This window comes from Poecilia latipinna, unplaced genomic scaffold (genome assembly GCF_001443285.1).
Source record: "Poecilia latipinna isolate Pla-1442-1.1 unplaced genomic scaffold, P_latipinna-1.0 Scaffold158, whole genome shotgun sequence".
Classification (NCBI taxonomy): domain Eukaryota; kingdom Metazoa; phylum Chordata; class Actinopteri; order Cyprinodontiformes; family Poeciliidae; genus Poecilia; species Poecilia latipinna.
In genome coordinates, this window is record NW_015112774.1 from 41,832 (window position 1) to 56,978 (window position 15,147).

A 15,147-nucleotide genomic window follows, 5' to 3' on the forward strand; every position below is an offset into this window, starting at 1 on the left:
CTAACCAACACATACATGGACCACACACAGATACAGGACACATACTCTTCCCCTACACATCTGTGTGCGTATGCACACAGACACACACACAACACACGGTCAGCTGCTCTGTGCTATGGCTCATGTCTAAGTGAGGTGTAATTACGATCCAACCTGACATGCTGCAGTTAGAGCTGTGTCACAGCTGCAGTCAAGACAGCTTACTGCTCCCCTGAAATGTGCGCAGATTCTCATGGATCATGTCTTCATTAATGGCTCACAGAGAGCAGAATGTGCTGCAAAGGGTTTGACTTTTTGCTGCATGTAGGCACACCAAAAACCTATTAAAAGAGCAGAGTCGCTGTTTCCCTTGCAGCTGTATGAGCTAGTCACTCATGATTTAAGACAATCATGCACTGAAAGAACTAAATTGTCCTGTGAGTACATTCTGCTGGCTCCGAAGCGGGTATGAGTGATGGAAAGAGGAAAGGAAGCTGCCTATTTGAAAGTAGGAATTGGTTCGTTATGAGTGTTTGACAGATCTATGTTGTACCTCTAGGTGTAAGGCTACGTGAGCGTTTTGTTCAACATACAGATTTTTTTTGTTCCACTGTGCGAGATAGTTACAAAATGTTCAACTCCTATGATATTCTTTAGGCATAAAATAGTTGAAACAATATAAGTTTTGGATTAGTAAGTATTTGACAACCATAATAACCATTAAACAGACTTTTCACTCAAATGTTTTGTGCAATAGTATTAAATCTGATTTTAATTACCTGGCCTGGAAAATGAGGTGGTGGGTAAGTTCTGCCTCGGTGTTTAAAAGGGGTTCCTGGTGGCCTTGTCCATGGATTAGCTGAGTTTCTTTCAGTCCCAGACTCCTTTTCTCTATGTGGACAACTAGTGGCTCTGGCAAGTGGCTCCTCATGACAAAAAGTGGACTAAAAATCACCTGAAAGAAGAGAGTTTTGGAAAAATGAAAGCATCACTGTGCAAATTTAAGCTAAAAAGAGGAGCTGATCAGTTGAGAAGACACAATTATTATTATTTTTAAGGCGTCCTGTCCGGCAGGGTAGCTCTCACAATTGCTGTATGAGTGTCAAGGGGAGGCTTTCACTATAATACTCCACTGATTATAAAACTTTATAGGGAAGCGCTTTGGATTTTTTTCAAATGTAATAGACATGGAGTCATAAAAGAAAGGAGGAAGGAAAGGTGGGGGAACGGTTTCAGACGAAAGAAGGAGAAGAGTAAAGAAGAGCATAGAAAATACAACACCCTAGAAATCTGCTTCTACACCTGCAGAAAGAGAGACAAAAAACCCTGACAAACCATTGCAAAAAACAAAATATACAGATCTAACAACAATTATATCACTGCAAAATGCATGGTATGAGTTAAAATAATATCCATTTAGTGTCAAGCGCGGCCCAACATATCATATTGTATCATATCGTATCGTATCATACGTGAAAGTGAAATTCTTAGACACATGGTATGTTGGATCTCACAATTTCTTATGCCTTTTATTAAAACAAAACATAATATTTATATATTCACATACACTATATTTTTTAAAATATCTTTTACATAATAGATTTTTTGCCATCATTTGTTAAAGTCACATTAATTGTTTGCAGTTATGGCAGTAGAGCACAAATCAAATGTTTGACTGAAACACAAATTAATAGAATGTCAGACTAAATTTTAAATTTGTGTCACAATGTGGTACAAAGGCTTGACTAGAATAGAATATACATTATTGATCCTCAGGGTGAAATTGCTTATATGTTGACAAGCTATTCCATCCAAAGTATTAAATACTAGCAAATTCAAATACAAACATGAAAGAGTGTGATGCTGTGCACTACGTACCAGTCTCTGCTGCATGTGTGAGTCCGGCTCAACGGCAATCAGAGTACACCAGACGTAAAGCAACGAGCCGCTGGAACAGGCCACCTGAAAGAGCACAGATCTGTTCTTATAATTAAAGTCCTTTCTTATTACAAAGCATAATTTAAACCAGCCCCGCTGCCACTGGAAAGATCTAGTATGTGTGATACCTCTAATGTCTTACCATGGCTGCAACAAGTTCAGACTAATCACAGGGACTAAAGATCAACATGTTTCTTATTGTTTCTGCATGGAAATAGATGCATTAGTCGCCTCCATGTTTATAGTCCTCCATCAGTATTGCATTATGATGTTTTGTCCTTAGAACCATTGTTTCTTGGCTTCCTTCAGTTGTAAAACATTGAGCCTCCCTAATGCGATATACAGGCTGAGGCGACAGACAACTGCTAGTGCCAGATAAAGGGGTATTAGAGGCAGTATAAGTCCAACAAGATTTAAAAGCTGAGAATGTACCCGACAAAAAGCTGAGGGCTCTTCAAGTCTCACTGGTCTTTGTCCCACTTACTTCTCATTAAAGCACTGAGATGCCAAGATGCATTACAAGTGGTCCAATTTATGACAGACAGGGGACTTCATTTAGTGCCGGGGACAGCACAGCGGAGCACAGAGAGTAGAGAGCAGAGAGCTTTCAGGCTTAATATACGAGGCTTTGCATAACTGCCTTGTTGGGTTGAGGGGGTGAAACTTTGGCAAACAGATATATAGACCGGATCTGGTGAAAAACAACCAAATAAGATCATGATAACCTTTTGTGCTTTGTTAGAACTACAGGACAGCGGCAGGAAAGATGCAAAAAAAGGAGATGAATGAGAGGCAAAGGAAAGACATTACCTCAGAGGCGATGAAAAACACGGTCAGACAAATGAGAAAAATGAGAAAAAACACAAATGCTGGCATAAGAGGGTGAGACAGGTGGACAAGCCTGATGCAACAGGTAAAAAGTGTTAATTAAAAGATGGATGAGTCGGTCAGAGTGTGGGATTGATTAATGGAACCATCTTCTAATCTGGATTTATCTCTAGTCTTTGATAATTTCAGTCAGAGATGTTCAGACCTACATTTAGAAGCTGGAAAAGCTTTTAACTTTATATTCCTAATTCAAAAAAAAAAAAAACAGAAAAGGAAAAGTTAAAGGAGAAATCACACAGGAAAAGTAAAGAGCAGGGAGAGCGGAGCTGGAGCTGGGGTTGATCCAGCGGTGCGAAAGTGCCTTCAAAACCTTTCTGTGTGCCCACATATCAGCTAGTGTTTCCTGTCTATGGTTAGTGTTGTTATGAGAGAGCATAAACTGTGTTTTCTACCTCTCAACATGGTCAGGTTATGGGCCGGAGGGCCTTTGTAAGCCTATCTGAGGGGAAGATCTCAATCTGTTTCCTAACAGTGAGCAGCAACATGGAAGCTCAGCAACTCCGGCCACCCAGAAGAGGAGGATCCGGCCACAGTTGGTGGTCCAGTCCACCAGCTCCAAACATGCGTGTGGACAGAGAGCTAGCCTTGGTGTGTGCAGTGTTTGTATGTATGCTTTTTTGTGTCTGGCTACCACATTTGGATATTATGAGCACAAAGCATTGGCTGCAGTCGGTACAATGGCACTTTTCCATCGTTCAGAATAAACCAATTAGTCCATCTAAGAAAAGAACTCTAATGGAAGCAAGTGTTGCCTCTAACTCCACAAAACAGCCAGATATTTCAGTTACATCAGAATCCCATGGATCCGAGTCATTTAGTGTAGATCTACCTGAACAACAGAGCTGCTGCTGCTGCCCTTCTCCCTCCGCTCCAGCTCTACGTCCTGCGACCAGTCTTCGTCTCCGCGCGCTCTCATGCAGAGCTCGGTCATCTCTGCGTCTTCCAGCACGTAGGAGGGAAGTTTAGCCCCTGCTTCCAGGCAGTCACAGTGCTCTCTGACCACTGTCTGACCATTGGCTCCCACGTAGTGCTGAACAACTCGCAGCTCGATGTCCTGCGTCAGGTAGCTGCACATCACCTGCCGTCCGCAGATTATTATCTGCAAGAAAAGTTAAAAGACACACTTGGCCTTAACAACAGAACCCATGTTGTAAAATTATATATCTTATAAGTAAAGACATGTAGATCACATATTGGGGCTGAAACGGTTTATTGGATTAATCCTGATGAATGGATTATCGAAATTATCATCAATTAATTTAGCAAAGAATTAATCGTTAACTGGAGTAAAAAAAGGCCATTTGCTGAAAGAACAACACAGTCAGAGCAGTAACTAAGCCAAAACTGTACAAAAATATATGCATAATGCATTTAACATAAAAAAAAGCTTTGTCTGCAAATATGTTTTATCCAAAACTCAAGTGGCATAGTTTTAGTTTCAACCGGTTAAAGTTTGATGGAAAAAAAAAAAAAAATCTTTTATTAAGCAACATTCGCTACAAATGATCAAGCTGTGTCGTTGCATTTTAGACAATTAAATGTAATTTGTTTATTTTAAAAGGAAAATGAGGGGTTTATTACATCTTTTCATGCATTTCTGACATTGTATAAAAAAAGGCTAGTATGAAAAATCTGCAGAATGTTTACTTTTTTTTTGTCCAACTAATCAGTTAATCACCGACTGTCTGATTAATCGATAACAAAATTATCGTTAGTGGCAGCCCTTTTATATGCTGTATATTTTTTTATATTGCAGTCTTATAGACCAATCAGAATGAGCTAAAATCAGTGGCAGCTCTCTCACTGAGACAACTGCAGTTTGCGACACTACACAGACCAAACATTATAATCAGAAGAAAATATAAGCTGACCAATTCTCACGCATGTAGTTATTTACTTTATCTGTCAAAGCTACTGCTGTAGCGCTGCGGGGTTGGTTATATGTTGGCGTCTGGTTGTGGCTGAAGGGATCAGATTTATTCAAAGATAAGGACTGTGAAGGAAAATGAGTGCGAACGGAAAAGTCTGCTTCATCTCCAGGATGAGTGGGAGATGTTTGACACTTTACAGCATTCACATAACAAACTGTCACTACTATGAACACGACTACGGCATCTCTGCGTTTTCATGACTTTCTCCTGCATGTGTGCAGGAAAAACTCAGACATGATTCAGCCCTGCTTTGTAGCAGGCGGCTGGCTGCTCTGTGATCTGGCTTTTGATTCCCCTGTGATCCTCTGTGGGGATTGATGGGACACATTTTATTACTGCAAAACAGATGACAACAAATTGACAAAAACAGAAAACATTCAGTTGTTAGCTAAGCAACTACTAAATCACGGGACGCAAACAGAGGGCGGGTTTAAAGTGGCTAATCCTGACGAGGGGACTTGGACAGACGCCAGGCTCTCTGCATAATCCTACAAACATGTTGTTGCTCTTTATTTCAGAGATTTTCCTCCGTGGTTTGGCGCTGGGATCTGACATCTATGTTCTTGATGTTTTCAAACTTTGATGTAAACTTACGGCATGCTTGTGCTGCAAATGCTTTATTTAAGTTTTTTTGGGGGGGAGGATGGGAAATGGGAGTAAAGAGTACCTGCTTCTGGACGCCGTTGAGCTGCAGCACCTTGATGATGAGGGAGGCAGTGCGTCCTTTGTACTGAATGGTCCGGAGCAGCATCCCGACGTTGTCCACGCTGAATGGCTCAGACCAGCGCCAGTTGCCCCAGCCCTCGATGCAGATGTGCAACAGCTAAAAAAAATACAAGCCCAAAAAAACCAAGGCAACCAGAAAACACACATTAGTTTTTCTCAAAAGACACAAAAAATAAAATAAAAACGAGTCTTTGTTTGCATCATTTTTGTGCGGGTAGGCTCGCTGCGGTCGGCGGCGGCAGAAACAGAAGGTTGCACACATTAAAGCAGCTGGTGGAAACCAGCCGGGGTGGAACATCATCATCAGGCCCCGTCTGTGTTTGTGCGCCTGGATGTGGAGGCTATTTTAAATCAGAGGCACTTCTTCTCCGTCATTTCGGCTAGATACCCATCGCTGCTCTGTGGAGGCCATCAATGTGTGTGGCTGGGTGTAAACACGCAGCCACAAAATGACAGCAATAAACAGATGCTTTCCTGTCTTTTTCACATCCCAAACCAGTGTGGAGTGGTGACGAAATGCCAACCATTTTCCATAAAACTCCTTGTATTGTGGGTCTCAAGATGGCAAACGGGGATCAAATTAAGCAAAGCTGCAAGACATCTGTACTGGATGAAGACCACTGTTTTAATTGCACTTTCTGTTGCACAATATCCATGTTGCAAGAGTTTCAGCTGCACATTTCTGCAGACTTTTTTTTTTTCTGTAAACACAAAGTGCAAAAAGGCAAAGGAACTGGTCAGCAATCCATCACACCTCTGCTATGCCGAGGTCAATCAGAGAGCATCTATCCACTTTTCACCACAGCTCACTAAACACCACAAGACAAAAACTCTCATTTGTCAAACAATGTGAATGTTGTCATAAGATTATGGTAATAATACAGGAGCAGAATCATAAATATGCAGGGAGATCTGAAGCGCCGTTCCCTCCTGAGGCCCTGCGCCTGACCTTTAACCTCAATGAACTTTTTCTGTCAGCCCTTCTGCCAAGACAATGTCAAACCTAAGAAAAAAATAGAGGTGGACAGACCAGGAGAAAGACAAAGAATACCAATGAATCTAAAAAGACAAGCAGAGATGACGGGGGTTTACAGGCTCAATAAGCTAACAGAAAGTTAGCGACCAGATCAAAACAGAAGAAAAAAAAGAAAAACTGTTCTGAACATTTACACTTCAGGTCATTGCTTCAATGTGGCGAACATTTAGCCAATCTGCTTTAAGAAAAACAAATTACCCTGGAGGTGAAAGAGCATGTTAGGACCTTGGTCAGGACCTTCTATGTTTCTCTCCACTGCAGCCTTTCCTCTCTGTTTGAAGACAGATTTCTTTACAATAACATTCTTAATCAATGCCTGCGCTGGCTTTCTGCAGGATCGCTCTCCGTCAGTGTTGGCTGTGTAGGAATGACTTCAATTTCTCACAGGATGCATTCGTGGAGCAAGTGGCAGAGGAGTGTAAACAGCCAGGTGGTGCAGGTTAAGGTTAAGCCCAAGGGTGGGGCAACCCTCAGCTCCCTCCGCCAACAGCGGCCTCACAACCACGACCGGTTCGGATTATGACGGCTAAAGGGAAAGTTTAAAAAAAAAAACTGTAACGTGGGATTTTCTGCTGTTTTGTTCCAAGTTTCTTGGCCAACGGTTTGACGCCAACGAGAAGGAACCTGTCCTGTTTCCCCTTTGGGATGAAAATCGGATTAAAGGGTATTGACTTCACCTCAGCATTACAGTGTAAAGTTTGTTTTAAATGTGGAGCAGGCAGATCCAGTGGAGATCCCAGCGTAGCCGGAGCGCCATCTGTGAGAACAGATTTGTTATTTCAACACTTCTCAAACCCCCCTTCACCTTCCTCCCCGAGCCTCTGCAGACTCTATCGTGCCTGTGGCTCAACTTGACCTTTAAGGGAGAAGTCATAATAACGTCGCTGCTCACACTTCAAACAGCGACTGCTGCTTTTGTTTTAATTCGGCTAATTCTGCCCTGACTCAGGCAGTGGAAGAAAAAGCAGCGGTGACACAGATGAACTGAACACGTAGGACAACAAGAATGAAAAATAAGAAGCTGTTTTGGCTCTTTGTGACGTACACAGAGAAAACCAGTCAGCCATATGTATGCACATTCTTTATCCCCAGCCTCACACTTTATTATTCATTCAGAAAAAGAAGGATATTTTGAAGAATTACTTAATTGACGTCACATAAATAGTTACTGAATTACTTCTGTTGATGAAATGCAGCGATTTAATCGTAGTCCATGTAACTTCATTTTATTTATTCATTTCGAACAGACAAAAATAAAAACAAGAAAAAAAAAATTTAATTAAAACAAATCATCATGCCCAATTGACACAATTTTACATGATTTGTTCAAAAAGAAGCAGGTAGAAGCAAGACTCTCTAATACCCATTAACTTATAAACACTTAAATCTCTATACACCAGATAAACTTAAATTATTTCCACTTTACATGACACTTACATCTCACATTGAATGTCTAATTATTAATACATTTTTAACATAATCAATGACATTTTTGGTCTTTGAAACACTCACCTTATACAACATATTTCCCAATAAGCTCCTTTTTAAACAGTTTTTTTAAGCTGGTTTATATTTGTACTTTGGCTTTAGGTTGTATGGATTGTTTTTAAAGGTTTTATTGACTCTAGTGACCTTTATTTAATAGTGAATTGACAGGAAAATGGGTAATGAAAGAAGGGGGAAAACATGTGGCAAGGGTCACCAGGTCAGGAATTGAACCTGTGACAGCCACGTTGAGGACTAATGCTCCATATGTGGGTTGTGCTTAACCCCTGCGCCACCACAGCACACCCATGTTGTATAGATTTTAAAGTATGGAATGAGAAAAGGGAGAAACTGATTAAAATACGTTTAAATGATCTTGTTTTTTCTTCCAAACACAAACTATGGTGTAAGACTGATGTGAAACAAAAACATTGTAAAAATACTGATACACACTCTGTACAACGTTGTGTTTTTTATTAATCATTTAAAAACCATTTTAGCTCCACAGTCGTAACATCCAATGCTAGTTGAATTCTAATCTCCTCTGCTTAGAAATATTTCGAAGACTCCTACACTCACCCGCAGCAGCTGGCCTGCGGTACACACTTGGCTTCCAAAACCAACTAAAAGCATATCTCTTACAATATTTTCCCAGGTTTTCTATTGAGTGTGAAATAAAAACTTCCATCTTTCTTCATATCCCTTTAATCCCAGGAGAAAGATTGCGATAAGGTTGATTTGTGGTGGACATTAAGTTTCAGGGCTGCTACTTTCAGGAGAGATGTTTTTTTTTTTGTTTTGTTTTTCCCATTCCCCCTAAAGAGAACATTCTCTGTAGGCAAATACAGTCTAAGTTATTTTAGTCACTCAACACACATTAGAAAATGTTATTTAATTGCCAAAATAATAGTGTACTTTACACCTACTGGCATCCTTGGTGAAGCTTAAGTCTTAAAATAAACCCATTTTTTACTGTGGCAGCATAATATCACACTGACATGTTTAAACAATCCCTTTAAATTGAGAACATATTTATTAGGCCGCGGCACCGGCAGAGGGGGGTGGGGGGGGTTGCATTAGGAAATAATTTGTTTTTGGTACAAATTTACCCATTCAGTGCTTTTTCAATACTTTCGACAGCCGCTCTTTTCAACTCTCCCCAAAGGTAAGGTGGATTTATGTCAGAGGACTGCGATGTCCGTGTAGGAAGGCTTGTGTCAAACATTTCAGTCACAAACAATTTCGGGTTTTATGGCAGAGTCCACAAGATTTTTATTTAACGTGTCTTTTTGCTATTTCAAAGTGTTCATGATGTCATGTGCTCTAATAAGATTCCCAGGACCTTTGGAAGAAAAACATGGCAACGGCACCACGGAGCCTCCACCACACCGAAAGGGTCGTGATGTGTTTTTCCATATATTCATCTTTTTGTTTCACGTGTTTGTTGCCAAACATCATCTTTATATCATCTGGCCAGAAGCACATAGTTCCAGGTGAAATCCTTGTGGAATTAAGCAAACTTCGCATGCTTACATTTTCGATGATGGACACAGAAAAATTTTTTTTTTTTTCCCGGCCTCCACCAAAAACAAAAAAAAGTGGTTGACATGTAAACAGCATCCTATTGTTTTGGATACTGAGTAATCTTAAAATGCCATCATTTGTTGCAGCTCTCTGACACTGAGCTTTTGGACATGTTTTTTACCTCGTTTACTGTATTTATTTTGGTCTGCCACAAGATAAATACGACTATTTAAAGTGGAACTAAACAGTAAATTAACTTTTTTGTGCTGATAAACTGTCTAAATAGGTCATTTAAGGTTCTATCTTTGTGCTTCTTCATGAAATTGGACATTTTTATTTTGCCAAGCACCATCTCACACCTGGACTCCTGTTGAACTGTACTAATGCTGTTAGATTCTCTTGTCTGTGTAAAACGACACGGCTTTTTGTCACTCAACCCTGCGTTCGGGTGGAAAATCATGTCACAGCTCTTGCAGATTTTCTTTCCTCCTGACCGCGGTCTTGCTTTCCTTGCCCACACTCGGCTATGCCTTTCAGTGTCTCTCGGCTCCGCCCACTTTGCTGAGGTTTTTCAAACTTTCTCAGGGGTGGGGTTAAGTGAGTAAACCCGATATAAAATCATAACTCCGCCCCCTTGGACAAATTTGGAAGAACTTCTGAGGGACACTGAGGGAATTGCCAAATGTGGGGATGAGCGCAGGAGTGTGATCAGGACGAGGGACGACACTGTTGCTAACTTTGCTGCGATATTAAATAAAGTTAAAATGAGTTTTTTCATAGCAATGTAGAACGTAAGCCCGTGTACCACCTAAATAAGCGTTTAAATGAGTAAACATCAGATGTCCCAGTGTAAGTGAATGCAGCGCATAATGATCGGTGAGGTATGTAGTGTGCCCTTTAAGGTCCGTTTGAACCTTAGCGGGGAGCTTGCACTTCATAAACAATGTTTGGTGTACCTACAGTGGGGCTGTGTGGTGAACTTCAGCTAAACTGAAAGCAACACAGATGGCAGCGTGCTCTGTGTCTCTGAATAAAGTAAATACTGGCGACATCCGAGATCTGTGATTTTTTTTTTCTTGTGTTAAAACTGGCAACAGAACTGAATTTGTATAGTGAGACACAGGGGAAGAGACAAAATAAAAATATTGGGAAAAAATTATGATCAGAGCCTATGATTCAGAGAGTAGAGTGGAGCATGCAGAGCAGCTCGCTTTCCAGGCTGACCGGCTGCTTCCTCCTGCACTTCGCTAAGCCGCTGTTGCACAGAGCATACAATACCAATAAACAGATTTATAGAGTACAGCAGAGCCGGTGCCGAATTTAGTGCGCAAGATCCATTACCAGGTTATGTGAACAAGCAGCGCCGGATAACAGGAACACGATGAACACAACTTTAAGAGTAAACGTTACAGAATGGTCCGGCGCTTAAAATCTAAAACCGGAGAATATCGGTGATGGACTGAGATGTTCTGATGAGGTTAAGAAAAAGAAAAACAAGTGAACATGTGTTAGTGTTGCAATGCCAGCAGAACATTTTCTGGTTTTACTTTGACTTTTGGTTCAGATGGATGTATGAGGTGTCAAGGAAAATGCAATTATGTGTGGAGGATTCCCAAAGTCCAATTTCAACTAAAATGTAGCAACTGTAAAGAGTGACAGAGAGAGGCTTCTGAATATGGATCTAAAAGAGACAAATCCTGTTCCATTCAAAATGTATGCAAATCAATTTCTAATATCGTTTTTCCTTCTTCCTTCATTTTCTTCTTCTCTGCTTTAATTGAAGGAGAGAAGCAATGTCAGCAGTGTGTTTATTTTTTTAATGGTGTAGAAAGTGTGTGTCTATACATGTATGCATATCCATACACACTGGTAATATACCAAAAGCTATATTTATGACAATAATAATGACTTTCTATATGGGTGCATCGCTACTTGGCTGAATCACTGCATGAAAGCAAAGGCACAAAATTCCAGCTGCCATTAAATGATCATGTGTTGTCATAATCCAATTTTTTACAATTTTATTGAATCAGCCATTAACCAAAATGTATTGAAACTGAAAAAGTTTGTGTATTGTGTCAAATATCAGTATTGGATTAAAAAAAAGGGAATAAGAGTCATTCATAATTACAACATCTTTGTCTAATTGCACCCCACCAGTATTTTTTACACAATGGAAAACATATGAAACATTTTGATGTTTCATGCTGTCAAAATCTGACCGGCTACATTGGTGTATTAATATTTGCTAGTATCTGATTTTATGAAAGTCCCCTAAGCTGGACCCCCAACACTTAACCAGCGTTTTCATGTCATGTACCGAGTTTAAAATGCAGCTCTTGGTTTTCTTTTTTTCTTTGGCATTTTTAAGGTTTGACACGCTGCACAGTTTGGTATCAGGATACATTTGCTAAAACGTCCACTCATGGAACAATTAGAAACTGTAAAATATATTCCATCTGTACATATTATAATTCAATCCCTGTTGTATAGAAATATAGAAATAGATTCCTAACCCAATTTGTTCCGGCACCACAGTTTTTTTGGCCCACCTCAACATACACCTGACTGCCAACATATGACGTGCATTACATGTAATATATATGACTGTACTAACGTAGCATTTTATGCATTTTACCAGCATCATTTATGGTTATGTACTTTAGAGTCTACAAGTATTTCTGAGCGCTTTGCCGTGGTAAAGCCTTGACGTCCGTTTCTAAATCAAACACTGCACAAAACTTGTGACTAATCTGAAAGTAACAGAGAACACCTGCCTAACAAACAAAATATCTGATGGACAGATTGATTAAATTAAATTCCACAAAAAAAATCACATTGGAGTAATAAATGGTCTAAAACATCAAATGAGTACCATATGAACTCTCTGAAACCCCAAAACCCGAGATTTGCGATTGTCATGGAGACCCAATCCAAACATGACACTGTGAACATTAAGAAATGGTGTTAATTTCAGAGAAACATCAACCGCACCTCAGTTCTGAGTCGCATGGACTGAGTCAACCACGCACATCATGTGGACGATGTCACTCCTGCTGCCTTTACTCATTGCTTGATCTGATCCCTGTAGAAAGTTATTACTAACAGATTTCCCTGTAAAAGACAGTAGGGATATCGGTCATAAGTTAAGCAATGACTGTTAACTTCCTGGTGAACAGAAGGTCATTTTAGCTTTTACTGGGAATAGCTCATATTTCAGCTTTAATAATGAGTGTTACATTAAACACAGACGCAGCGAGAGACACGGGGGATTTATGCTTCCAACCCATGGGCTCCTGCAGACAGACTGAGTCAGTCCTGCCTCTTGTAACCGCTATCCATCTATTGTCCTCAGGCAGGAATGTGCTGCAGTACACAAAAACACAAATTATGCGTCTGTCCGCTGTGAGAATGTAATCAGCCATCCTGGATGCTGCGCAGATGGCGCAAAGCTGCCGTGGTCATCGGTTGTTTATCCATTACTACCGTTTATTCTTTCTATTTCATTCAAACAATAATAGGAGTCTTGAGATTTACGGACATGTGGAGGTATAAACAACACCAGTAGCATTGCTCACAAGTCTCTCCCCCCCCAAAAAAGTAAAAAAAAAAAGCCCAAACAGTTCAGACACATCTTTGATGGTTTATTAAAATCATGTGAGTTCAGTGTCAAACACTGACAGCTTAAAAATAGTTTGAGGAGTCTCTGTACTGGCAATCTTATTTAATGTTACACAGGCGCAGATGAAAAGAACAGAGATGTGAAGCAGAGGCCTGGTCATGTCTAGTGAAATTACTCTGGGACAAGGGACTTAGCTACCCACCTAACAAATTGGAAGCAGGTTGAGATTCAGACAGCAAAACAAAAGAATATGGATTGCTTTGCCTTTAAAATAAAATAAAAAAAAATTACTCTGACAAAGAATAGTAAGACAGAGCAAAGGAACAGCATTGAGACAGAAAGGGCTAACCCGTGTAAAACGAGGGGATTATGGTGGCTTTCACAGCTGTCTACAATGCCTTTTCTTCCTTAGCGCTCTCTTTCTGACAAGAGAAGAAAAAGCTGCGCAACATCAAAGTCAAGATTTGCAAGTCTAAGAGGCGGTTTGGGAACTGGAAGAAGGTACAGAGAAAAGACATTGTGTGGGTCCATTGTTGACAGGGGGATGTTAAGAGGTTTATGCTTGGCTAACATTGTTCCATCGCTCCTCTGGTTTCTGCTAAGGCATGGTGGACGTGCGAGGGCCTTCAGGGCTTCAGGATACGCAGAAGGAGCAAGTGCTTGCATCAACCAAAAGAGGCTTGACAAAAGAAGCACTGTCTCACTGTCTGAGGGGAGAGAGGTTTGAAAACCACATAGAAGGAGAATAACAGAATTAGTGGTCAAAGACCTTCAGAAGGACAGACACATAGTCACAGTCTGGGGAGAAAAAGAAAGATAAAACAGCCAACCAAGATGAACACAACTGAGGGAGACTTCCTGTATGTGATGTACACTTCCATATTTTTTCATTTTCAGATAAATTACCTCCTAAATATCACCCTTTTGATCTTCCTGTCACATAGTCAGGACACAAAGTTCAAGTCAGAACCATTCAGCTCACTGCAGGGGAGACCTCAGCTGCTCATGCCATGACCGCAACTCCAGTGCTTCCACTGTGGGCAGACTGCAGTCTAACTCAGACAACATGTATGCAATTGATATCCTCCCTTGTTTGATAATGCATTGTAACACTTGACAACAGAAAAGCCTGCTACCATGTAGCAAAACCACAAGCTCTCCTCCTAAATAAGAAATTAATCATTGCTTGACCCCACACAGCTACCTCCAACCACAAAGCTGAAGACTGGGTAATGTAATTTAAGTCCAGGAACATATAGAAAACATACCTCCACATCATGTTCATTCAATAAAAAATATATCCATAAACTAAGTGCATGTGTGCTACGGTAATTTTCCAATCTTTTCTTTTTTCTTTTTGCAACCAAAACACATTATTCTGATCCCAGTACATGGAACCCCAGCGCTGGTTCCCCCAGGAGTCATGAGTTGTAACGTCATTAAAGGTACTACAGTTTTGTGACTCTGCTTCTGGACCACTACCCAGCACCACGGTACTGTCCATGGTGCTGAAACCAGGACGGCATCGTCAACAGGAACTGCAGGGCTAATAAATCATTCACCTTTGCTTCCTTGTTGTGTGATGGAATAAAATGGAGCGCCGAGAAGAGCCAACTACCTGACAGGAGCTGGTGGGAGGTTTTTGCCTTTCTTCAACAGACTGAGTGTTGTTAGGTCATCCTATCATTGTGTCTGCTTGAAAGAGCAGGCGAAACTTTTACAATACTTATAAATACAAGTAATTGGATATTATTATACTCACCTACCAAATAGCTTCTCAAATATACACATTTATTTACGCAACTAAGTTACATGGCAGCTTGGTAGATTAAAACACTTCACCAACTTCCTTTGGTCAGTCTCTGATTAGGGCTGGACCATAATGTTGAAAAAGCTGTCAATGATTATGAATTAGTTTTTTTCTTTTCAATATCTGAAATACTGCCAAACTGTTGCCATGACCTTTCCTGTATTGTACAGTTTTCACTTCACACCATTGTTTTTTATTTTTAAGCAGT

General features: G+C 40.4%; 1 protein-coding gene across 4 annotated transcripts in view; it reads right to left on the reverse strand.

Moving 5' to 3' along the window:
* Nucleotides 1-15,147, reverse strand: part of vps13b (vacuolar protein sorting 13 homolog B) — a 311,731-nt gene that overhangs the window by 29,869 nt on the left and 266,715 nt on the right. For all 4 annotated transcript variants that reach the window (XM_015029616.1, XM_015029614.1, XM_015029612.1 and 1 more), the window contains 4 exons: nt 5,404-5,559; nt 3,635-3,904; nt 1,858-1,941; nt 759-934 (listed from right to left, as the gene is read on the reverse strand). In XM_015029616.1, the coding sequence (XP_014885102.1) occupies nt 759-934; nt 1,858-1,941; nt 3,635-3,904; nt 5,404-5,559 (686 nt within the window). The remainder of the gene's footprint in view (nt 1-758; nt 935-1,857; nt 1,942-3,634; nt 3,905-5,403; nt 5,560-15,147) is intronic.